This window comes from Bemisia tabaci, chromosome 2, assembly GCF_918797505.1.
Source record: "Bemisia tabaci chromosome 2, PGI_BMITA_v3".
Taxonomy (NCBI): Eukaryota; Metazoa; Arthropoda; class Insecta; order Hemiptera; family Aleyrodidae; genus Bemisia; species Bemisia tabaci.
The window spans coordinates 52,495,827-52,522,306 of NC_092794.1; the positions used below are offsets into that span (position 1 = coordinate 52,495,827).

At 35.2% G+C, this 26,480-nt stretch overlaps 3 protein-coding genes across 10 annotated transcripts in view; 2 read left to right on the forward strand and 1 right to left on the reverse strand.

Moving 5' to 3' along the window:
- Positions 1-12,229, forward strand: part of LOC109032099 (uncharacterized) — a 114,591-nt gene extending 102,362 nt beyond the window's left edge. Inside the window, exons 8-9 of one of the 3 annotated variants that reach the window (XM_019044096.2) lie at positions 8,380-8,592; positions 10,346-12,229. In XM_019044096.2, the coding sequence (XP_018899641.2) occupies positions 8,380-8,592; positions 10,346-11,400 (1,268 nt within the window). In that variant the 3' untranslated portion in view covers positions 11,401-12,229. Of the gene's footprint in view, positions 1-8,379; positions 8,606-10,345 lie in introns of all 3 variants that reach the window. The other 2 variants (XM_019044253.2, XM_019044173.2) reach the window with 2 other exon arrangements.
- Positions 12,230-16,120: 3,891 nt separating this feature from the next.
- Positions 16,121-23,511, reverse strand: LOC109031379 (partner of xrn-2 protein 1). 5 transcript variants are annotated; one of them, XM_019043054.2, is made up of 6 exons: positions 23,374-23,511; positions 22,208-22,360; positions 20,643-20,822; positions 19,788-19,921; positions 18,689-18,745; positions 16,121-16,475 (listed from the first exon to the last, which is right to left on the reverse strand). In XM_019043054.2, the coding sequence occupies exons 3-6, from the start codon at positions 20,810-20,812 to the stop codon at positions 16,453-16,455; spliced, it is 384 nt and encodes a 127-aa protein (XP_018898599.2). In that variant the 5' UTR covers positions 20,813-20,822; positions 22,208-22,360; positions 23,374-23,511; the 3' UTR covers positions 16,121-16,452. The 5 variants fall into 5 exon arrangements, with proteins under 5 accessions (XP_018898599.2, XP_018898514.2, XP_018898682.2 ...); XM_019042969.2 differs by having other exon boundaries at positions 23,256-23,414; XM_019043137.2 differs by lacking the exon at positions 23,374-23,511 and adding an exon at positions 21,331-21,467 and having other exon boundaries at positions 22,208-22,477.
- Positions 22,620-26,238, forward strand: LOC109031676 (ATPase inhibitor mai-2, mitochondrial). Of its 2 annotated transcripts, none has more exons than XM_019043374.2 (3): positions 22,620-22,839; positions 24,520-24,667; positions 25,704-26,238. In XM_019043374.2, the coding sequence occupies exons 1-3, from the start codon at positions 22,790-22,792 to the stop codon at positions 25,833-25,835; spliced, it is 330 nt and encodes a 109-aa protein (XP_018898919.1). In that variant the 5' UTR covers positions 22,620-22,789; the 3' UTR covers positions 25,836-26,238. The 2 variants fall into 2 exon arrangements, with proteins under 2 accessions (XP_018898919.1, XP_072153633.1); XM_072297532.1 differs by lacking the exon at positions 22,620-22,839 and adding an exon at positions 23,667-23,789.
- Positions 26,239-26,480: the final 242 nt, after the last annotated feature.

Here is a 26,480-nt window from a genome sequence, read left to right on the forward strand (position 1 = left end):
AGTCATGCCAAGTTATGAATTGACCAGTCACCATAAACAAGTCAAGCTCATTTTGTTATTCTGTGATTGAGGAGGAATTCTACTTCCAAATGCATGTAGAGGTATGATTTTTTTTTTTTTTTTTTTTTTTTTTTGTTTCTTTCTTTTTAAACATCAATATTTCAAGGTTCATAACTGTGCAGAAACAGCAAATTTCTTCTCCAAGCGTAGTAAAAGCCCTCCAGAAATGTATGCAAGCAGTATGTAATGTTGTCAGTAACTAATGTGGCTCGTAACATGGCCCGCAATGTGGATTTTCATTCGTAATTTGCATTATTTTTTTACCTTGAAAATTGAAAATCATAAATATGAAACAAGTAGGCAGGTATGAAAAAGTCCTGCTGTTAATATGTTATTCATACGGAACTCAAGCTGACCATTAACTGAATGCACTATGCGTAGCAAGAATTTAATTGCAACATTATGTGTAATTCTTCCTGCGGAGAGTTGGAACTTAGCGCTTGTAATTTCTTCCAAATTGTAGTCTTATTAGTTTCATCCACCAGCTGATTCAAATTTTTTACTACATTATTAAGTGAATTTTTTTTGCCACCATTAAATTTCAAATGCATTCTTAGCCAGAGACAAATTTTCGTTTGTCAAAAGGTAATAACTTAAGTCCATAAAAATTATTTGGAATGAAAATGATGTAGGTATTTACAGTCTATATGTACCGCAAAATTGTTCTTATTGCCATAACTTATGAACGTCAGTGTCAAATTCTATCTCATCTAATGCTGACAAAATATGCTTGTGAGCCTATCTTTTGGCTGTTTTTGAGTATAAAGTATATTACAAATTACAAGACAGCAATCTAACTTCCTTTGTAAGACAAGGTTGATTATCTCAGTGGTAATGACACTGATGATAGATAACAAAATATGTTCCGGAATTATCATTAGGGCAACAGTCCATTCGTCTTTTTTCGTATCTTGGTTTTTTTTTTATTTTGTGAGGTAAAAATCCACCAAAAAATTACTGGCAGCCATCATTGAATTTTGTAAAGAAGAATGGTCTTAAATATTTTTGCAATACAGGACATTGCAGAAAAAGGTGGGGAAAAGTGAGACAAACTACATTGGTTGATTGCTGATGTATGCTTAAAGTTCAAAATGCGTCCTTAGGTATGTGTCTGTATGATTGTCAGGAGCATTGCTCCAAATAATTTCTCTCTCCGAAAGAAATCTAGTCATGAAGTGAGGATCACCCTCAGTTCAGGGAATTTTCAGTTTTGGCAGAGAACAAATTGTCACAACTGACACCAGTGGGTCTATCTGACAGGAGCACCTGAAATCCTCTTCTCTCTTTATTATTTCATGGATTGTTCAGAACAGGAATAAAAAATTAACACTTGCAACCAGCACGCTCCTCGTCAGTAAAACAATCACTTAATAGATTACCTGAGATAATTATCTGTTTACGTATATTTGCTTTTGAATATACAAGTTTGCATGATGATTAGTACGCTTTTAAATTTTTACATCTACTAGATCTTAGTATGTGCAACTGCTCGGAAAATTACTGAAGCAAAAATTCATGTTAGATAGCCATCCTTAATAATGCCATGCTTTTTCCTTTCGACTTTCTCTTATACGGTCTTTTTGTAATAACCCTCTCTCAACTACTATGATGCAACTTAGAACCCTCCGAAAAATTGTATGAAACTATATTATGTCCTTTATTTCAAGAAATAATTTAATTTATTCACTCAAATTTTTTTAACAAAGAGATTTTGCTGTTGACCTACCTACCATTTACCTTGGGCACCCATCTCTCCTCTGCCAAAACTTATGTAGCACCAACCTAATCTCTCTCTCCTCAATTTTTTTCTTTCCCTCTTCTCTCCCTTAATAAATAAAATTAAGCTTTTCATTTGCTAAAATTCTGACGTCCTCTTTCTTGAAGAAGTAGACTCATCGTTGAATGCACAATCATAGTACATTACTATGTTGCTTAGAGAATATTTGGTGGATTTGCCTCTTAAAAACAGCTTCTGTATTGGAATTTCACAAAAATCATATTTTTTACATTTTCATATTTTGAACACTTGATCATAATCATTGGAAGAAAAATTCTATACATCCATAAAATTGAATCGAAATGCATCTGTAATTTTGGAACCAGCCCGACTTCTTTTCATTTATTGAAGAGTAAAAAATTGCAGGGCTTGTGATCTATAATAATCAAGTTAATTTAAAAGATAGTCTAATTAAACTGTTGTTGATTGATTTAGAAGAGTTTAGTTTTTTATTCCTACTCATGCGAAGAAAGACTTCCTGATTTATGAGAACAAAAATAAGTGTAAAATTAAAAATACATTTTAATTATTATCAATGAAATTGTTTCTTTAATACTGTCAAGTCAGTGCCAGGAAACTTACTATTATGCAGTCCCTGTAGAGTTTTGTATAAGTGTGAAAATCTGGTAATGTACAAATTATTTCTAAATTAGTATGTTTTTTAGCCCTAATCGTTAGCTTTAGTTGAATTTTTTTCTACCGAAGACTAATCCAACCAAGAATATCATTACATTCTATTAATTTTAAAGTTTAATTTATTATGTAGTCCCTCGCTTTTATAAATTAAATTTTTATGACTAGGCACTTTGTAAAATTTTGTACATAAATCCAGATAGCTCATGTTAAATGAACCTTTTATTTTGTTATAGTTTTCATTTTTTATTTATTTATTTTTACTTTTGCACTTGCGTATCTCGGTATCGAGAGGCTAAACATACTTCCAAATTGAGTTTAATTATTTATGTATCCGTTTATCTTTTTGAAACATTTTCTGCTTATTGCATGTAGTTTCTTCAGTGCTGTAAGCAACTTTAATGGCAGGAACATCACTTGAAATCACTATTGTGGAACCATACCTAGGTATTCATCTACCTTTCAACAGATTAAGACCTTTCATTTAATTTTGAGCAAAGAACATCGTGTTTAGATTCAGCCTTATCTATCATGTCTGAACTTCAAAACTACGTAACTTGATTGCAAAATTTAAAAACTGCATTGCATACTTTTTTTACTTTCTAGAAGGAAAGTAAATCACGTTTACGGCCTAAAATTATGCTTATCGTTCAGTGGTCAACCTGTTATTTTTAAGCCATCTTGTGACATTTTTCTGCAAAAAAATAAAGTTTGCGTAGACATTATTAAATGTTGCAATGGAAGTACATGAGTATTAAATTTGAGGTATCCTAATTTCCTTTTAAATTCTTGTCTTCCAACCTTTACAGTTGACCATGAAATTTTTTCATTGAGATTAAGAAAGCAGCTTCATTGTATGGCCTAGAATTTATTCCGTTTTTCGTGATGAATGTTTGAAGATATTTTTGTAGTGCATTTAGGTCACATTTTTGCCTGAGGAGGCTTTTTAACAAGTCACAGGGAGTTACTAAAATTTTTAGATCAATTCTACTCCAGGTGTGTAAACGTAATGTTCCTGTCATCAGAAATTTTTTGTAAATTGTATTTTTCCACTTAAATTGTTCAATATATCTATGAAAGTTATTTGCCTTTTGTTTTTTTACAATATAATATTTTGTCCAGACCGGGGTTGTCAGCCCTTTATAAGAGATAAAAGCATTTATCAAAATCCTTTTCTTTGTCTCGAGGAGAAGTCTTGAAGATCATAACCAACCAATAGGAAGGTTCCTTCTGTCCAAAAGTTTCAAGAATTTTATGTTCATAAAATTCAAAGTAGCTATTTCATGTTATTATAAACTCATACGAGGGGCAAATCTCAAGAATCAAACTTCCAAAATTGAATAATCTGGTTTCAAAGTTTTGTGTACTCCTTTGATTCATCCAGAATTCCACGAAAACAGACTCAAATTTATGTTTCCTCTGATGAGGCCGAACTCTGGGCACAATCCTGAGCAGAGGAATTTTGATCAGCGCGGGAGAGGGCCTAATGATATTGAAATCCGCTTACCAAAAAAACTAAATCCTGTCTTCCAGAACTCTAGCAAGACTTCAATTGAAGATCACATTTCAGGAAATTTGAAAAAAAGTATTAGAAAAAATAATACGCGCAAATATTTGCAAAAAATTCATACCTTTTTTGATGTACTTTACGAGATACCTTACATGGAAAATAAAACTGATGAAGGATTACGCACGGAATACTGAGAAATTCAGCCCCGGCTAAATTTCGAGATTTATTGCTATGATGTTCCGTACGATTTTCTGAGTAAGATGAACTTCTAAAATCGAATTTTCTATGTACCAATCTTGTAAGAATCAGGTCTGAAAATTGTATTTTCTGATAGCTTTACGGGCATTATTAAGTGGAAAAATGAAGGAGCAAGCTCCTCTTTGTCTTGTGCCTGCCGGAGAGGTATGAACTCAGTTCGAAACAAACGGATTCACATCTTTGACCCAGCGAAGGTGCCATTTTTTCGTACAGTAACCCTTTTCAGACCCGATTTTCTTGAGATTGGTACATATGAAGTTGAAAAATGAATATAGAAACATAATTTCAACTTTCTGTCACGTTTGCGATAATTTTCTGTGAGCAGACGCATCCCTTGAAGTTCTATCCATCAACAAACTAATGTGTGTCGATAGAATTGAACATAACTCCATCAAAACAATTTAATTTTGGGAATTTTATTTTGAAGCCTTTTCTGCGATCAAGTTAAATTGAAAACCATAACTGAGAGTACCAGAATGTTTAGAAAGCTATGAGTATACATTCTCTCTGCTCCTATAAAAGCTATCTGTATGTTTGCCCGCTGAATTTTATCTTGAACACAAACTTTCCTCTCCATATGGCTGTTGTGTGTTGAGTTTTTCTGTTTTAGTCATCATGCATTTTAGATTATCAATGGTGAAACTATAAAATCACATATCTAGAGTTTGATGTTTCAAAATTTTCACTTTTACATTAGTATTTCAAAAAAGAATTCTGTATGCGACATTTTTGAATGACATTTTCGGAGGATATTCTAGAAAAGGTGAAAAATTTTCACATGAAATTTTGCGCCATGAAAGGAATTAGTCATCCTTGGAGAAAATAAAATGAGGTGAGAACTCTTCAATGGCACAAAGTAGATTTGTGATTTTGTGACTTCACCATTGTTACACTGCTGTCAGTTTTTATCATTAGATAGAGCATTTTCATTCTAACTCTTCCAGGGTTCCACAATTTTATGTGGAACCTTTCCTTAATGGTGCACGGTAGACCTATATTATCTTAAAGCACTACTATCTAATCTATGGAACAACCTGAAATGTTTGCGATCCTTTTCGCGAATCGTAAATTGCCACCATCAAAAATTATTGGGAGCACCGCCCATAGGTGTAGCTTTACCCATACAACAGCGCTCATGAGGGTAAAAGTCTTCTAAATATCACTATTCTGATAATACAAGTTTCAGGACACTTATAGAAACCCATAATCCATCTCCTGTTTTGTGGTAAGGAAATGTAGTGAACAGTAAATGGGATAGTCTTCATGCAGTACTGTCTGAAAGAAGTGCCATATTTTTTTAGCTTGTTCCTCCTCCAACTAGTTGAAGCTGTCACATCTGAGCTACATGGCCCATGAAAACCATTCCGAATTAAATAGTAAGATTAATGCAGTTATTCCACAGGCTGCATGGACACTAAATTTTTAATTTATTTTACAACTGAAAAAAATCGTAGTTTTTTTTAAAAAAAAAAAAACATAATGAAGTAATATTCATTGACAATGAATCATGTGAGTGAATACGGACGTGTAAAATAGCGCATGGTATAAAAATTAAACTGTATTGTTGGCAAATGAAATATGTCAATTGTAGCATAAAATTTATTGGTGGAACCATCACCAAATTTTATGATAGTTAAGAAACGAAAAAATTTAGCATTGAAATTTCCTGACAAAACGTTCTAGCCTACAGTTGTACCTTGTTTTAGCATTTCTCAAAATAATCTTTCTCTGAGATGATGTTCATTTTTCTAAGCTCCGGAGAGTTTTTATGTTGTAGTGTGTCTCAAAATAATGTTTTCCAGAAATAAGTTTCTACTTTTAATCCCGCTTCGAAAACATAACAAGATACAAATGTATTTAAAATTTTTAAAAATTTATATCAGTATGATAAATATTATGACAACAGTAAAAAATATCATTAAAACTCAAAATTTTCTTCTTCATCTTAAACCAAAGTGAACTATGGCACGTAGAACAGCACCGGTCCCATGCATGTTTACACTTGCACTACATTTTCTTTTGCTATGTTTTCCTCCTGTGTTATAGATGGTATCAATTTTCTGGTAAAGTTTGAGTTTGAGGCAGGATAGTGTTTCGTTGTGCCACTGCTTTTTGAGTAAAATGTTTCCAAGTAAAATTTCACAAAATTTGGATATCTAAGATTGTTCATTCAAGTCTTGATAGGTATTCTGACAAATTCAAAACTTATCCATCAGTTTGTGTTGAAGATTCTGAGCTGGATGCATTTATAACGAAGAGATCTATTCGTACCAGAAGTTCTGAGAAAAAGCTCATCAGTTAAAGAGGTGAATGGGATTTTAGGATATAAGCTGGGAAACTGAATCAGAAAAATAGGATTCGCAAGTTCTACTATGAATGAGTGACTGATCAGCAAAAAGGCATGAATTGCCCTGGAGGAGAAAGACAGATGTTTCCTTGAAGATAGACTTGTTTTGTGTATTATGCTCAAAGTGGTGAAACTCCCAAACCACGTATCTCGGTTTGCGACGTGGCAGACTTCCAGTCATATTTTATTTTTTGAATGCTGAGTACTCAATGTCAATCCTTGAAAACTCTCATATTTTTAAAATTTTGACAAAACTTTAAGGAATGGTGTTGATTTGTATTCCTTCAAAAAAATAAAATGGCCATGGAGATTTTAGAAGGCCGCAAACGTGATGCATAGTGTGGGAGTATCACAGTAACTTTGGTACCTTTCCTTACTATTGCAATTAATGTTTCTTTCCTTCAAAACTTCCGGAACAGTTACTTACTTTTTTTCATGTGCCCTTTATTCAACCGAGTCATCTACTGCTTTAAAAGGTTTATCACCAATGATCAACCATCATCAGGCATCATCTTTTATCAGCAATCATTAATGATCATCTATTTCTTTTCCAGAATATTATTGAAAATTTGGGAACCTTTTAAAATCTATATCAAGTTAGATTTAGCATATGATTTTAGGTAAAACTGGTGAGTGGTCTCATTCAATAATAAGTGACCCACTAACAATGCATGTGCTCGAATGCACTAACAACTAAACATAACACGATGTGAATCACCATTTACAATGATCAGTTTTTATTAAAAAAATATATTCATCACTAACATAGGTAAAGTCGAAAAATGCGTATCTTTTTTGCGGTTTATTCTCTGTAAAGAAAACAGAGGAAAATATTTTCTCGGAATTTCTTGTCTGTTTTTTAAATAAAAAGTAAACAAAATTCTCAAAAAATTTAAGAAAAGCTGTATGTTAGTTTTCTGTTAAGAGAAAAATAATGAGCAAAAATTTGCAACGTTTCAAATCGAGATGAGCTTTCGATCCTTGATTTAGGGAAAATTGCCCCAGGGTAATAGAAAATTTAGTTTTTACACCATAAGGTGTTTTTTTTTTTTTTTACAACCATTAAAATCCTTTTTTTCTTTGTGATTGAGACCTTTGGTGGAGATGCCATCCAAAATGAGACAAAGGCTCACTTTCTGGATTATGATTTTTCAAAATTTTCTCTCTTATTTTTTTTCATTTACTTACTTTGTTTTTTCTTTTATTTTTTTTTTTTTTTTGTTGAAAATCACGTCAGCCATTGCTTTATTTCTTGAAATTTTTGCAGACTACCTACTCATTCTTCAAAAATTCAAAAATTGGGTTGTTCAGTTTCAATTTACTTAAATTGAAGTTGGTCAGATCTCCAATGTTCCGAACTGAGATGGATGGTTTTCGAGTCTAGCAATTGCAATGATAGGGCCCAAAGAATCGAGTTTGAGATTTCGGAGCTGATTCAAATTCGGAAACCAACTTGATTCTTTCCCAGAAAAATTCTAAAAAAAAATGTTTGAATTTTTTTTCGAAGGATGATGCTCATATGGAATAGCATACTTTTTTGGGAGGGAAGAGGGAGAAAAATGGGTGCTTTTACACATGCAAACTTGCTAAAGACTTAAATAGACGCATTTAGTTAGTTTTTGGTGTGTGCTTATGTGTGCTGTTGTGCTTATATTTTTGCTCCTAACGACTGAATGATGCAATTAAAGTGTGTGAGAGAGTCAAGGAAAGAATCTTTTTTTCTTAAAAATTGAGAGAAAATCCTGTTGAAAAAAAAAAATTGACAAAGTTTTAAGTGTTTTTTTATGGTAATAGGTTCAGAGGAGGAAGTCACCTCCCCGTACTCCAAAAGAACACCAGAAATAATAAAGACTGTTATTCTTAATAAGCCAAGCCCCAATTCTACTACAATGGAAGATGTTCTAGATTCGCTTCTCGGACTTCCACCAGCTTCCAGATCACCAAGTCCGGGCTTGGGCGGAAACTCCGTCCATCATAGTTGCGGGGACCTGCGCTCACCGATCGCAGGTAGGAGGACAGTGTAAGTTTCTACCTATTCAGAAAATCAAATTTCATGGATAGTTATTCTAAACTTTTTTGTATAGATTTGTATTATTGTAGTAACCCCATTTAATGATAACAATATTTGTTTCTATACGTTATAGCGCACTTTTGTTGGTATGATAAATTTGATTGACCGTTTGGGTCTTTTTCATTTAGATGCATTTGGGCGGGGGCTTTGCATGCCCGGTGGACCCCTCATCATTTACTTAGTCAACAACTTTTCAAATATTTCAGGATCCAGGTTTTTTCCTCTCTGGTCTAGAAGAACCTCAAGAACTGATATCAGCACATGTAAGATAATGCAATCTGGGAATGGCCATAAAATTCACTTAAGTCCTTCAAGCCTCAGGGGTAGAAAAAACTTCAGCCAAAATACTCATGCACCACGATTATGGCACTTGATATTTAGACTTCGTGTGCTAAAAAATTTTCTAGTTTCAAAATTTCCAATATCCAAAACTAGATATAATATGCAGGCAGCTATGAACTGTGTCCATAATAAAATTAAACAAAAAATCAAGTTGTGTTCAAGAACGAAGTAGACAAGAAAAACTGTCAGAGATAAGAGGGGCTTGGTAAGCAAAACAGTAACCCTTCTGACTGTTATGGACAGATGCAGTTTCCACAGCCTCAAGTTACCTCTCTCTCTCTCTTGGTCTTGCATCCCAAAAAATTTAAAATTTGGCAAAGACATATCATACTTACAGTTGGCAAGGATCTTAGAAATCTCAAAAAAAGGATCTTAAAGCATGAAATAAAACGAAGTGTAACTTTGATCAAATGAATATACCAGCTAATTTTTTCGTAATGTTACACTTTTAAAAAATTCCTTAAAAAACATTGACGAAGGAAAGCATGGAAGTTTTGCATTTCACTTCACCAATCTATATGTAGGACAAAGTTCAGCAACTAATTTCACAGTTTAATTTAAGAAAAAGGAATTTTTAAAAGAAAAAAAGAGTGTTAAACAAAACCAGAATCATAACTGGAAGAAGAGCTTAAATACTTAGGCCAATAGTACAATTTTAAGTTTACTCTATTACAGAGGAAAATTTCTCCGTCTTATCAAGAGCTATTTTTGAGTCCAAGAGTTAATTTTACAAAAATCCAAAGTGCTTTAGTGTTTCTTTGCAAAATTTACCGTGTGAATTGATAATTTCATGGGAAATCTCTCTTTTATGCAAAACTTTATTCAATTAGTTCAAAAGCGACGAATTCCTTCTCTTGTTGAGAATCGTTCAGTTTTGTTTTATTAAAAGAATTATTAATACTGGATACTCAAAGCCTGTTGTGCCTCATTGAAGATTTCCCGTAAAATCTTTGAGCGAATTCTAGAAAAAGTATTTCCTAAAAGCCCCCCTGATAAATTAGTCTGTGGTCAAAGCACGAAATTTTCCTTTGGAAAAATAAAAAGTTGAGCTAAATCATATTAGTGTGAAATGGATTACAGAGGGCTCAAAAACATTTTTATCGAGTGCGGCACTTGTAGAATCACAGAATCATTTTTTGATGATTAAGTTGATCGACCGTTGAAGGCGGTTCTAATGTATGTTCCTTAAAGTAACCTAACATTACCCAATCATTCCTGAAAATAGGGAAAGAATTTACTGAGATAAATATCCAGAAGGAGAAAATTTAAGATTCTTTTTCTAGGTACAGAGTGGCTAACAAACAGCTGCCCGGAAAAGTTTTGATAAAATTGAACTTTTGTTCACAGGGTCAGCTAGCAAGACAGGAAATAATGAGAAGCCAGCCAACTCTGTAACTGAAGCTGCTCCCGCAATGAATCTACGTAGAGTTTCCTTTGACGCTGCAGTCAGCAATTCTCAAAATTCTGGCATTCCGGACACACTGGTGCGCTGTAGGTATAACAAGTGTAACAAGGTAGCAGATGTATCAGAAGCTCGGAGAACGTTTAAAACTTGCCACAACTGCGCTCATGTATATTGCTCCCGCGAGTGCCGCAGGGCTCATTGGGAGAAGCATAGAAAAACATGCCTGCATTCAAGAGTAGGGTCCTTGTGTCGTCAGGTTTTAAATGCAAGCAAAGAGGATCCTGATAGTCTGAATCACTTATCACTCATTGCACGAAGAGGATATTTGTCTCAAGGCAGAGGAGCTGTCAAAAGTTTCTTTTCCAGTCCTGAAATGGCTGAGAAATTCGTCAAAAATGGTTTCTCATTTTTAGGTGAGCCCACTTTCATCGCGTGGTCAGATATACTGCCAAGCGAAATGAATTCTGATTTATACACTGAGCTCATTCGTCTGTGCAAGAATTACAATCCTGACACTCGTTTCGTACTATATGTGGCAGTTTGCGTTGTAAGTGAAGTACCAACTAGAGGAGCTGTCAAGTGGGAGAGACAAGTTGTCTCCCGGTGTGCGAAAATTCGACTGTGCCAATCTCTAATGAGCCGTCATCCTATAGACGGATCAAAAACAGATACCAACAGTACATTAATTCTAACATCCTTGCCAGGAAATGACGGATCACAGAGAGCCAGGCAGATAAGCTTCACCAACATACAACGACATCTACGGCACCGTGGAGTAAGCCTGCAAAAACATTTTCCTGATGTATACAAAAACCTATGCACCTACGTTGAGGGCACTAGTGAGAGATTTACTCCTGTTACAATCTACCCAAAAGATAGTCATTCAGGGAAAACATTTATGTGCGTTATAATGCTAGACTCTGAGCCTGAGCAAGTCAACATGGTGCCACGAGGTAACACTCCATCGCAAACTATTGATGTAAGTGTCGAGCAGTGAGAACATGTTAGCTAGTGATAAATCGAGCATTTAATTTTATGATTTTATATTTGCTACTTTTTAATGTATTGAGGATACAAATTATCTTCAGAATGTAGATTCAAGTAAATGTGGAAAGAAGTGAAATTAATTGCTTGAGAGAAAGTCGAACCTCCTATCTTGTTCTGGGACATAAATTTTTGTGAGCACTTTAAGAATAATAAACTTCACTCTTCGAATTGGTTCCCTCCAACATGGACAACACAACATATTACGAAATATACACTAAAGTTTTAGTGAATGTAGGAACTGCCACCCTCAGAACATTGAAGAAGTATCTTTCCACAAATTATCCAGGGATAAATTGGATTGGACATTTCCATAATTGGAGCTAAACACAACCGGACGGATTCTTCTTGTGATATGATGGAAATACTCAACTCAAGTCAACCTCTTAAGTAACTTGCGAAAGTAAGTACTCTTAAGTAACCTTGCGAACTGTACTCAGAAGTACATTCTTTCCTAAGTTGTTCCGAGAGTGGCAATTTCAACGATCATCAAAACATTTCATTAAAATCTGTTACACATTGAGTTATCTGAAAAAGCAAGAATGAAAGAAAAACCATTATATCGTTTGTGACTACATTTGAGTTCTTCAATATTAAAGAAACCTATGTATATAAAATAAAAATTGCGTTTTTTCCCCGCTGATGTAAATCTAACAGTGTACATTAAAGAATGATGTAAATATATCAGCGAACTTGAATAATTAGGATTATTTGTAGGTAGACTTATACCCCTGATTTTTTAAATTTACATATTTTCAGTATGACTGTCAAATGTAGATAATAATCCTTGAGGGCTAAGAAGTATGAAAGGTGGCCTAATATCCTAGGAACAATTCCAAAGAAGTCTCAAAATTTTGTTCACACCTAATCTGGTGGTTTTTTGTTATTGTATAATTTGTACCAACTGTGATTTGAATGTGGAATATTTGCATTATTTCCTCAAGGAAATAATTACAGCTTTAGTTAAGTTTAAAAATTTCTGATTAAAATAGCTAGTTACATCTTTTTTTTTGTATAATTTTATTTTGTTTCATTTTTTATTGATTGTAAACATTTTAATGAGCTGTTGTTTTTTTACTTGTTTGCTTGTTGAATGCTTTTAAAATGTGATCTGTTGAACATAGAGTATGAGACTTTAATCTTGAAAGAAGTACGCAGACGGAGAAACGAATTGATGGAAAAAATGACTGTAATCGATGGCAACAAACTTCCCACTGGTTGATTTAATTTTACTATGATGCCACCATTTTTGCCCATGGAATGAAACCGAGGACAGGTTGTCTGGAAGAACCTTTTTCCTTTTAGTAGGACATGGTCCACTAGAGATGATCAAAATTGAAGCGCCAGAAGACATGTTTCCTCATTAAAATTTAATACATAACAGATTAAAAGTACTAAAAATGTATTACTAAAAATTTAAAAAAAAAAAAAAAACAAAAAAAAAAACCAAAATTAACAGAAGTTGTAGTGGCTTTGAAGACAAACATACTTGGGGCTGTTTGTAAATTACATTGTGGACACTGTATTCTTCAAGAAATTTTAACTAGAAAACATGTATTCCTAACATCTCAATCTGTCTGAAGGTCCATTAATCTGCCTCAAAAAATGTTTCGGTGTTATCATTTATTTGTGAGGCACCTACTACAAAAAGACTGTGAACTGTTGTTAATCAGCTTGTAAAAATTTTCACAAGATTAAAAAGATTTTTTCAAAAATAGTAAGTAATTAGCACTTCGGCAGCCCTCTTACCGATTCCATATGCATTCAACATTATATGGACTGCGTTTAACAGAAAGGAGCCAAGCCATATCAGCTAATGCCAAATTTAAGAGGGCAATTTAATTTTTTACGAGAGAACGTTTGTAGGGATTCCTTTGAAAATTTTAAGGAATTTGCTTCGTACTGTGGAGAAAATCCACTGAAATTTGCATGAAAATCCGCGCAGCCGTTTTCATGTAAAAAATTAGGCTGCCCAATTCAATTCGGCAATAGCTGATGCGGCTTGGTTCCTCTCTGTTTAATGCGGTCCATATGACCCTTCCTCACACCAGTGAGCAATCCATGGCTCCTGAAGTTACTATTTACTTCGACGAATAGAGGATGTTTTCTTTAAAATCTCGAATGGTGACATTTTAATTAGTCTTTTGGTTCTGAACTACAGGCAAAATAAGCCGCATTTATTTTTGTGCTTTTTCTGTATAGAACTGTCCACAGGAAAGACCTTGGTCTACAAAAACTCAAATTCAGGTATTGAAATTCAATTACAGAGAAGTTTTCTGAGACCGCTTTGAAACAAGAATCGCCCGAAAATGTCAGATCAAATCAAAATTAATGCAACTTGAAGTTTAAAGTCTGAAGAGGCATAATTTTGGAAAAAAACTGCTTTAAAATTTTTGAGGAATAAGGGTATTACAAAGCAACTTCTCAATCTTTGTTGGCGCAAAAATGAAATAAACAGCTTGCAACTTTTTCTCCAAGACACTGGAGCAAGACTCCTCCCCTAATCTACCCTAATCTTAAAATCCGATACTCTTGATCCAACTCTACCAAAATCGCTCAAAATGTTTTCTCTGTGGACTTGGGTTCCTCTTCCTGCAGACATTCACATAAGTTGATTTACTCAATTGGCTTTTGTCTATCAGTTTTGACCCTATGCAAACAGTCTATATTCACACGTAGGCTTTTTTATAAATTGTCAAACGTTGCATTCTCAAACCGTGAAAAAACACTGACACAGGTGCTTTTTTATAGAAAAAAGCAAAACGTAGCTTAAGGACTTGATTTATTTCTGAATTTGTGCCTAATTAATCATGTAGTTGGTCCTCATCAGACTGACATTGTAAAGTTTTTGTAAAACATGCTTCATGGTTATTCTGAACTGGGCTTTAGATTGGAACTGGGGCTTGCAGTTAAAGCACTCCCTTCACAGTGACTGTCCTCAAGCAGTGTCTCATTTGGTACGGTTTTTATCGTTTCTCTTTCTTGAGAGGAAAACTTAGAAAATTACAGCGACTTTTTCTATTGACTAAAATAGTTGTTTCTTTATCTGTGACATGCAATTAGGCAGATTGAGACATTAACTAAAATACTCTATTAAATGAAAAAAATCTATTAAATGGAATGACTCAGCTTATTATGAGCTCCAAAAATTTGACGTCGGGGCTTTCAGCACTTAGTTGGCGTATTAATATCCTTGCGGGCGGTCAAATGTAACCAAAATTTTTTTTTTTATTTTGTTTTTTTCTAAATTTGTTATGAAGACACTCATGATGAGGGCTGATTTATTCTTCCTCCCAAAATACTCACAGAATTTTTTAATCATAAGGGTGTGATAGCTTGATCAAATATTCAGCCACAACATGTTCCGACATTTATTCCTCTTAACCAGTCAAGTGTGTTCTTCGGAGAATTTTGAAATAAAATAAATTAAATAAATGATAACTGAGTTTTTTCCAAATAATATATCAGACCAGACAAGAAGCTAGAATTGCAGGTCTCAGCTCCCTTTAGAGCTCTGTTGAAATCCTTACCTTCCCAGTGATTCAATACACTTGTTACTTATTTAAACTTTGAGAGCTTTTTTGTTTTACTGCTACTTGTTAGGTTATTCGATTCTGTTTATATAACTTTAATATTGTTGATTGCATTTAGCTTTAAGTGTTTCAGTTGTATTTTTCTACATTATTATTAAAACGAAGTGTACATACACAGTGCCAAGATTGCACGGTATGAAATTGTTTCGTTCGGAATACTTCAAAACCATTGCATGTTTATTTAATTTTGACCAAGAAATTCAGAACATGCCGATGTAATTGTGCATATGACATTTAAAGCTATGATTTTTACCAAAACTGCAAATGCTGAAAATATATTTATTTTTATTTGTAAAATTTTTGTTGTTGTATTCTTTGAATCTTAAGGTGGTTCTCTCGAACTTTAGAGAATCATTAGTCGATCGATCAATTTATAATTTCTAGATTTTAGGACCTTTCTTGAGAATTTTCAAGCATTACACCCTGCTGTACTATGTCAAGTATTGGCGCACAAAGTTTGACCAATAAACACTTTTAAATCACTCCAATAGTACATCTCAGGCAAATATCATGAATCAATTTTCCTTTCGGTTTTGGATTTTCACTTGGGACTTATGTACGTTTAAAGCTATTTCAGATTATTTCTTGGTCAAACTTTGATGTAATTATTACTGAGACAGGTTCGACTGTCATTAAAAGGAAGGACAGGAGTGCAGAAAGTGCTCCATTGGCTGATCGCAGAGCAAATGTGAAGGCACCTGAAAAGGGGTAAATTAGAAACCTGCTGAGCTCATAGCTTTTTGCAAAGACTGTGTAACCCGCTCTCTTGTGCAAAGGAAATAATTAAGGGCGCTTTCTTATGCGAAGGAAATAAAGAAGTGCACAAGACTAAGGAGGACAGCAATGTGAAGGCAACCTCGAAAAATGTGAAGGCTGTCTCCAAAAATGTGAAGGCTAAGAACTTTCTGCACACCTGAGAAAGAAGAGCTGGTTTTTTGAAAAAATTTGATAGACTTCTGCAGCACGTTTTCATAATTTAAGCAAAGAAATGCTCCAAACACGAAAACGATTTTGTCCAAAAAAAAATGTGTGGAAATGAACCATCAAAAGATATGCATTTCATGCACAAATGAAGACTGCTTTTCAAAAATGCATTGTCATTTATTTTTCAGATTTAATTCTAAAATATATCTATTTACAATATCTCATGAACTTTAATTTGCATTGAAATGAGTAAAACGGTAAGTTTGCTTTTTTGATGGCTTAATCCACTAAAAGAACATCCGCAGTGTCACACACCAAAGTCTAGAGTCCATTGTGCCTTACACAAATTTGAATTAGCAAAAAACTTTACCAGATATCTTGATAGAAGTGCACTTAAATGAGTAAGCATCGCCTTCGCATGGAAACTGTGGCTGGTTTTAGCTGGTTCCCGTTCGAGATGCTTAGTTCCAAAATTGCCCGTCTTGTTCTTATAGTATCTCGACAACATCATCTAAAAATGTAGAAAAAGAATGATGAATGGCGGGGACATGAAAGTCTCCTACAATGAGGTCAACAGAGATCTCCATTGAAAAATCAAGAACATCAGAGCCATCACTGAAACTACTGGTCTTCATCTCTTAAGAAACAGTATCACTATAGTTGATTCTTACAGTTGAAAGTAATTCTCAGGTTGTCAAGAATGAATTTCCAAACATGCAGTTCCGCTCATTGTTTTGAACCCGAGATTCAAGAGAGAAGCGGTATAGCCTTGTCAACTAGTCTTTTCAGTTATCTATTTCACATTCTTAGTGCATGAAAGTCAATTGGCATCGTTTTATAAAGCAGGGAGATCGTTGAAATTCAGTCTTTGTCCATGGGATGGGACAAGATAAGTTGAAGTGAATTTATTGTGAACCATCAGATGAATCATTTGACTCTGTTGTAGAGTCCTCATGGGACTGGATTATTGAGAGGCTGTCAGTGCTTCTCTCAGTAATCAACAACCAATGATTATTCAATCAGCTAAGAACACTCAAGTGATATGACTATAACTGAATCATAAATAACAAGACTCCATTTCTGAATAACTTTCAGCTTCCATTCTTATCTTGCCTTATAAACAATACAAAATTTTAAAAATTAGTCTACAGGCTATAATTTAAAGTTTATAGGATGAACTACTCAATTGCAGTACCTTATTACAATGAAAATGTTTAGTGTTTTCAAAATAGGTTGAGAATTTACTCTCTCCATGGAGACAATTTGGAGATATCGCATAGAGTAATGGATGGAAAATTAGAAAAATTTCTTTCGCATTTCAATCCATAAATTATACACTTGTGTGCCCTAGATTTTCCAGTGTCTGATAGCGACTTTGAAAATTACAGTATCAATACCCATGGGGCTGTCCATAAATTTCATGAATGTTTTGATAAAAAACCTCAAATCATTACGAGTTCTCTTGCTCGATCTCTGGTTTCTCAACTACGACACTTTTTTTTGCATTCGGTAAAGTGTACTCGATGAACTTGACTTCATGATTCTTGTGACACTTATAGGGAAGAGAATGGAAGGGGTGGGGTTATGATTGGTATTATGTTATTTTCGCTGGGTGTCCTGAAAATTGTAATGAACTATTACATGATTGTAAATTTAGTACTGAATAGATAATAGACAGCCACTTTGGACATTTAGTATACACTCAATAGATAAGAGGAAGCCTTATAGATTGAAACTTGTGGAACGATTTTTCCACAGAATATACTGCAATAGGACGGCACAATTTCTGGGAAATCGTGTGTCCTTTGGAGCGAGCCTTCGATGCCGTCCCGGCATCATTCATGCGTCAGCGGCCGCATGTTTCCTGACTGAACTTTAGGCGAGCATGCCGTCTTAGGCCAGCTTTTCAGGGCCGAAGTTAAGCTTGGCAGGCTGAAGCTCTAGTTCTGGGCAGTTGGCTACGTGTTTGGCAAGTGAGCATCACCGAGGTCCAGTGCCCTTAGTGGTGGGAGGTCCCCTTAAGTTGTGTTTTGTGCGTTTTATAGTGGTAAGGAGCCTGGGCCGCGAGTGTAAAGTTTGTGGTTGAGTTGTTGTAGAGTAGTAAAAAGTTCTGGATACATACGTTTCAAGGCGTTCCTTTTCATCCCATTTTACCATCGAGCTACGCTGCGCCCCCCAAGCAAGGCAGTTCGGGAGATTAGGAGACGATTCACCCTTTTTATCCCCTGGTCTATTACAATAATAATAGTTAAAGTTGAAAGATACAAACCTAAGATTGAGAAGTTGTAAGTCTCTGCTCGTGTTTTATTTTTTTAAAGGAAAACCAACCAACAGTTAATACTTATATTTTCTTGGAATTTTTTTTGCTCAAACTAAAAGAAGCACACAAGATAGCAGGGTAATATTTTGTCAGTTCTCCTTCAGGAAAATAAAACAAGATCCAAAATTTTTAAATACTGCAATTATTGAGATACGCAATTTTTACACTCAGCCATGGATATGCTGATCATGCTATATCATACTCATTTAAACTAAAGAAAAAAAAGAGGGGGAACTATTTCCAGATAACGTCCTCTCTTAAAGGAAGGCAGTCAAGCTTGTTCATTAGATGTGACTGAGTATAGCCATGACCACTTTTATAGAGATCCTCGGATTTTTAGTAGTAAAAATTGATGTTGTTGATTGATCATAAATAATTAAACTAATACCTGAAAGAACACTTACCATTCACTTTCTTTTTCTTTGTTTCTGCTTCATTGGAATCGTTTGGTCGTTTCAATCCTGAAAAAACAACCCAGAAAACACAAGGATTAGAGAAATCATAGCAAATGTGTCTCTGGCAAAGAGTGTTACGTAAATATTCATAGTATGTGAACATCCACAAAAAGAGGGAATTTAGGGCCAAATTACTTGTAATCGAATTATTGATGCCATTGCATGGAGAAGTATTTGAATTAGGCACAGAAATGTCCTAAAATGTCAAACCAGATCAAAGGGCGCAAAATATGTAATTCTGAGTCAGAACAATTGCAAGCTGTTATCGACTTGCCATGAATTAAGCTTACAGGTATTAGTTTTTCTCCTCTACCTTAACAATTGAATAAATATTCAGCTAGCCTTGGCAGTGTGGTGGTCAAGGCAGTTTGCTGCAAGCACTGAGTTCTTGAGTTCGATTCATGGTGGGGACAGATTTCAAGGACTTGTTATCTATCATTGTGGCCATGAATGACCATGCCACTCATCACTCCATTCTGAAGAATTAATCACCCTGTTATTCTCTCTGAAAATAGAGGATGGAGGAGAAATATGGACATCCCTTAGTAAGCAGAAAGTTAACACTGTTCAATTGTGTTGTTATTAAAACTGTGGATCATTCTTAGTGTGCGCGACTGCCAGCATCAACTGTTTGCAGGAGATTGAAACAATTTTGTGAAGACATGGCTGTGCTTCACAATTCTATGTTCGGTTGCGTACAGCAAAGCAATTGATACGTCCTACCGTTACCTTGATTCACAGCCGCAGAGCCTTGCGGAAAAATTTAATATGCACTGAAGCAACTTACGTGGGTGCATGGTAGCAGTGCCAGTGTCTACGCCTCAAATGCCTCTGCCTGTCAGCCCAGCTCACTACTTCTACAACTACTTAATTCATACCCCTCTCCCCCAAAAAATAAGCAGAATCGGTTTAACTTGACAACCATACCATTTTTAAGCACTAATAAGCTGAGACAATGGTAATGAAGGTCACAGCTAAGCCAAAAAGCACTACTGGTATATTTGAAACTCATCACTAAGGCTAGTTTTTTGGAATGAAAAGTTCTTACGTTTAACTTTTGCTTCAGCAGCATCCTTAGCTCCGACAAATGTTCTTTGAAGTTTACTTTTCTTCTTTTCTCGGTGATCTGCTGCTACATCTTCCGATAATTTTTCGATTAGTTTCATGACTTTGTCGGGATAACTGGAACACGGTGCATAGAAAAATAAATACCTCGGGAGGCGAACTTAAAAATAATGTTTAGGCTAAGAAGTGTAAAATAAAGTCTGTTCATTTCGATACAAAGAAGATTTACAGGTTACAGATAACTTTTAAAATTATCAAACGCAAAGAGACTTCCGTATCCAACACTAAATTCAATTAGTTTTTCATTTAAAATTCTCCCTCCAAATTTCCAAAAGTAACCACAGAGCGCCATCATTGGCTAAAAGGAGAAATCAAAAGTTTAAAGTCCTGAATGGTAGGCACCTTTCTTTTTTTTCTTCTTTTTATAACGCTGGCTTTTGCTAAACTTTAAACAAAATTTTCATGTTTAAATATCAAATTACGGAAAAAGGCATTCAGTAGCTGGCGGATTTTTCAACAGATTCTCTGTCTTTCCCTTACTTTTTCCGGTTGCTGCAAATTTTCTGACTCTCCCTGATTTTCGCGGTCTTCCAGACCGTTGGCAACCCTACGATCATAGTTCAGTGATGCAGAATCTTTGCGAACCAACGATCGATCGGTCGTTCACAAATGGCGAAAAATATTATCAAGAAAGTATTTTCAAACTAGTTTTCATTGAGTTCATGAATACCTCAATTTTTTCAAAAACTGCATTTTATGCACCTTGTCTTCCAAGCTTCACAGTTAAACTCTGAGAGGTTGGGACTCTAAAATTCTGCTTCAATTTAAGAAAACTTACCGAGCCCCCAAAAATTCTATGTTGAAAAAACATTGCGCCAAACATATGAGCTTCTGTTCAGGATACTTTTCTTTGTGAGTGTCCATGAATTCTTTCTTTAGAAGCCAATGCTCCTCGGACTCATACGGCACCTTGTATTTATCAGTGTCCCAACTGGTGTCAAAAGTCATTTTGAACTAGCTGCAAGAAAAAAGCAGAGGCATTAAAAACATTTGATGCAACACAACACAATGGCTCATAGGCAATAAGAGGAGAAAAGCAGACATTAGAGTGGATAAGGGAAGAATAGAAATGGAGAGAGAAGTTGCGAATCAGGCCTTCACCTCAATCCCCAATGCACCATTTGTTGTGGGACTTCATCCCTCACAAGATTTTGTAAGTAGAAAAAAAAAAAGCTTCTCAAAAACGAGAAAAATAAATATTTTAGAGAGGACGCTTCGGCAAAAATAGCTCACACTTCAGTTTCCTGATATCTAAGAACCAAGGCAACTTATTAGAATACAGCTACACAGATGCAAACTTCACTTACATGGCTGCTATCAATTTTTAGGCAAATAATAGACGTTTCATCAGAGAACAGCCATATGTTACAGCACTTCACTTAGTTTCCAGGCTGCTAAAAGAGCTGGGTAAGTACCTGCTTTCGAAAGAACTGATCAAAGTTTTTGGTAATCAATATGGGACTTACGACCATCAACATATTTTGAGATGCTCAGATGTTGCATTGTTGCTAAAGTTTGCTGGTGGTTCTGGACCACATATCCAATTTAGGGATGGACAGCAGGCTTGCTTTGATTGAATCGTTTACGTACGTGCAAGCGTTGCCTATAAAAATATAGAAGCCGCCACTAAGTTTCCGTGTGACACTAGTAGATGAAACTCGGCCGCGGTTAGACATTCGGTCTAAAGAGAGAACACATTGTGTGTTCCTTTTGTGCCGATATCTTCACAGAGGTTGATCTAGTGCAAAAATTCATAAGAATCGTGTTGAAGGAGGATGAAATTTTGCTTTAAAAAACTTACTAGCTCATAAATGACATTGCCTGATGATTGAGGAAATGAAAGCTAGAGCTCGCGCATCATATTTCAAGACAAACGTCAATGGATTGTTTATGTCACCACTCATCATAGGTGCCATCTAACTATATGTATTAACCTGTTGAGTGGTGCTAGTTCAGAGCTAATCAGAGTATGAAATGTGTCTTCAGATATGATGAGCAAGCTCAAAATACCGATAATCATTATTTCGCTCAAATTTAAACACATCGCTCATGCAACTTCGGCCAATCAAGGGCCACTCAAATTGGTCCACACGGCGAATGCCTCCCTCGTTGATACTGTGATGGCCCTGAGATGGTTGTTGTTTTAGGTGAATATCTACAAGTTTGACATGAGAAAACTGACTGGTTACAGCCTCTACATTCTCGTAGGTAACGGTAAAACCTTCGTTGGATGTGCATTTTTAAACGCTCGGACAGTCAGTTGTCACGAGTTTATAAAAATAAGACTAGGGATGATTTGAGAGGCTCTACTCTTAGCATAATGTAGAAAATATCCAGCCTTACCACAATGTGTCAGAAATTACGAATTTTTTTTAAATGATGCTGCCAAGACTCGAGACAAACAAGCAAAGGGGTCGGAAGGGGTAGGATATTCAGACCGGCGACGAAGAAAAATAATGTATCCCAGGATTTGAAGCATGAACTAGTGACTAGATTCTGAAATCATAAATTTAGGTGTTGAAAGAATAATTCTGTTGAGTCCATTCCGCAGCACCACTGCACAGACGGTAACAACTTAAATTTAGGTTAGAACTTAGAAGATACCGCACGTAAACAATAACAAAGCTGAAAAAAGCATGGATGACGTCATGAAATAAAAGGGGTAAAGCTGCTGCCTCCGTCTGACGTCTTACCATCTTACCATTGACGTTTACGCGTCTTATCATTGTTCTTATCATATTTTGGTGGATTCTCGTAAACAATTTGACAGATAAGTGCTGAATTTCGTTGCACAGGTAAACTATTTTTAGTGCAAGGAAGAAAGTGTGTTGTAAAGGACACAGAGAATTACGTAGCTTTGAGATTTTTAAAGTGATAATCGTTTAATTGATTCAAATTTTCTATTTTCTCATACCACCTAGTAAAATGTTTCTTTCATTGCTCAAACGCAGTGTGCCGTGCAACTTACGCCTTAGGTAATTATATTTTTATCTCTTCTTTTGTGCGGTCTTCCTTATTGTTAAACTGTTCATTTTCCGTACATTTTAATTAAATCAGGGCAATTTTCTTTGTATCTAATTGCTGCCAACTCCCAATACTGTGGTCACTTTCTTTACCCATAATAACAACTCGAAGTTTTTGCTATTTTGGAATTCTTTGCTCCACATATCAGTCCTGCGTAGATGCTAAGGCTCAATTCTTCGGAAGTAAATTAGTCTAATGCGGCAAAGTTGAAGGATGACCAATGTAAAATTTATCAGAAGGAACGTGTGTTAAGGTGTCATAATATGATGATACATTGAGATGTATAAGCATGCAGCTAGTGAAGTAATACACTCTATTCTAACTCTATTCCGAAGTTGCTGAAACTTTATCAATAATTCTACTCAACCGTTTGAAGAAAAACATAGGATTACAACACTGTAGGTATCTTCCATTATAACTGATTATCTCTAGTCGATGAGCAAATGTGAGAAAACCAAGGAACCAAATAGGAAGAACAGTGCAACCTTAGCCAAAAATATAGGCTTCACAAGGTGGTGTAATTTAAAAGTTGGATGAAACATGTTCTATAAAACACATAGGTAGCAGTTTTCGGAGAGAACAAGTATAACCACGTAAACACACTGACAAGAAGGAAATTTTCACTAATCATTAATCACACACCATTCATTAATCATTGATTTGTTCGGTAGTTGTTCAAAAAATATCAAAACAGTTAGTAATTAAGATTTGTTGATGATAAAAGATGAAAAACAAACAGATGAAGAGGCAGATTGGATTTATTATTTTGAGGGTATAAACTGTCATTCACAGTGATGCAATATGTGTTAGATTCTTCGACCTTGAGCCTTCACAACCTTTTATCTGTCCTAATTAAAGCATAGGTTGTGCTTGTACACTGTCAGTGGCATTATTTTGAAGGGTTAGATTTTATCCTCCTCTTACTTTTGCAGCGAAGTCTCTTCTCTTGTAATTTTCTTAAGCGCTGTGGGGCAGTGCATGACAGCAACTGATGAGCTCTTAACTCAATGTCGCCTGAGAGAGAAGCAGTGGTGCGAGGTTTGAAATAGCCCTGCATGAAAGCGGTGTTTTTTGCTGGTGTTGTGGTCTTTACTAGCAGGAAAAGAATTTCTCCAGGATGCAGGCTAGATTTTTATGATTAGCATACATAGTATGATATCAGCGTATCTGATTTTGGCGAAAATTAAAATTTTTGTGTTTTTCAGTATTTCCATGAAGAAGGGAAAAAATGTAGTCTCAAATCTAACTGGATCAAATTATCCTAACTTTGAGTCAAGATAATTTTGCAACATGTACACTCGTTTAACACAGAAGTTGCCTGTCGAAGCAGCGTGTTGATATCTTCATTTTTCTCAAACTTATGAGGCAAAGAATTTCACAAGGTGTTTCAGCTTTGAACCCCTCTACCAGATTTTTCCAGGGGGCTTGAAATTTTGAGGAGAGATGCCTCTCTTTGAACTTTTTTAATGTCTTAAAAAAAGTAAAAAAAAATATAGAGGGGGATTAAAGGTTGATTTTGCATCACCCTCATTTAAGATCAGAGCTCTGAGATTTCAATCATCGTTTTTTAGAATTGTAAAAGTAGGAAGACCTCCTATGATCCCATTCTAACGAAGTTTCTGCATTTTCAGCGCAATCCGAGCTATGTCTGACACTCCTCTTGGTGACATAGGAAGTGGTGCTGGCAAAGGTGGCGGTGCTGGTGGATCAATTAGAGAAGCTGGTGGTTCCCTTGGCAAAATGCAAGCAGCTCAAGAGGAGGAATTTTTCTACAAACAGGTATAAAGTCCTCCTTACTTCACTAAAATTCGTCGTTTTCTAGACGAACGAATGCAACTCCTTACCAAGGTTGCAAAATTGACTCAAACAGTTCAATTTTTTGCAGGAATGTACCCCAGCAATTTCTGTTCAAAATTGTTCTCGATTCTTATTCAAGATCAGTCGATAAATCAGTGAAATTTTTAGTCAGAAATTCCCAAGATTCTTCCGGCGAAAATAGGGTTTTTATGGTAAATTTCGCAACATTGAAATGTATGTATGTTTTTTCGTGAGGGAAACGACAAATTGTGTCTGAGAAAATTGTCCAGGAAAATAAATCGAGTACAATCTAGGTCTCGGCTGGTCAGGCAGAGCATGAGTGATTATATTATGACTGCACCACAAAGTCGCGTCAGTTTCATTGAGTTTGGACCAAGAAATAGGTTTGAAGTTTTATTCCTCTGTAAGACTATGTTGGGGACAAATTTTAGCGACTATTCTCACGTTCACTATATTTTTTCTCGACTTTGAGTCTTTGACCAAAGAATATTCAGTTTGAACTAAAAGATAGGTGTGAAGTTTTATTCCACCGTAAGACTCAATGGTAGGGACAACTTTTAGCAACTATTTTCATAATCAAAAAATTTTTTCTTGACTTGGAGTTTTTGTCCAAAAATAATTGGATGTATTTATGCTCAAAGGAATTACATTAAACCCAATGCATCAATACTGGTTAATGCTAGCTAAATGCTTGCAATTTTTGGCAAATTGAACTAGAAAGTACTCCCATCAAAATGCAACTCGGTGCATCTCTTTCAAGGTCGGTCTATTTTGCCAATCATGTCGTCTTGTTTTCAGTGATTGAATTAAGGAGTACACATCAATAATTAAAGCATCAAACTATGAAATAAGTGTATCTAAAAGGGAGCAGTTTGAATCTATTTTTCCAAAATCAACCCTTTGTATCTTTCGAATTGTGGTTCCAGCTCCTCAATTTTTTTCCTGGTGCAATGTATGTTTGAAATTTCCTAAATTTTTGGTTCTTCTCTTCTTTCAGCAAAAAGAGCAATTGAAGAAACTCAAAACTGACCTTAGTGATGAAATCACGTTCCATGAAGAACAGATAAAGCGTCACCAAGAGGCCATTGCCAGGAACAAAGCCCGTGTTTCCGAGTTGGAAAAGAACTAAAATAGTGATACTTCTTTACATGTGCACTCAGAAATCTTTTAGTTTTCTAAGATACCTCCTAAAGCACCTCTCGTTTTTTGTTTTTACTTTTTGGTTTTTTGAATCTTTGAAGATGAAATGTACATACTAGCTTTCATTATTGCCTACTAATCATCTCAGAGGTTATTCCTCTCAAACTTAGTTGTCAGTGTTTAACCACTTCGAAAATTAACACAGCAGATGCATGAGCCAAGGGTACTTCTTGTTACAATTTTTCAGTATTTTGAGCATTTTTCAGTCGAAACTTATTCATAATTTATTAGCTGAGTTTTGATCAAGTTAAGTTTTGCCTAAGTATTATTTTACAGAGAAAAAAAAAGAACTGTAACATAAATTGTGAATAAATTTATACCTGTTCAGTTTTGATGGTGCGTTCTTTCTAAGCCTAGACCTTGTAAGATTTGGGGAATTTGAAGCTTTTTAAAAAATCTCAAATTTTAATTCAGAGGTGGCTTTAAAGATGTAGAAATGCTTCGATCAAAGAAATTGAAGACAGACAATGTGGATAGTTTGATCGAGTTTTCTCTCCATACAGTCGTTTCAGACATGATACGGATATTGCAATCAATTTCTCAATTTGTTTTTATTTTAATTTTTCTTTGTCAA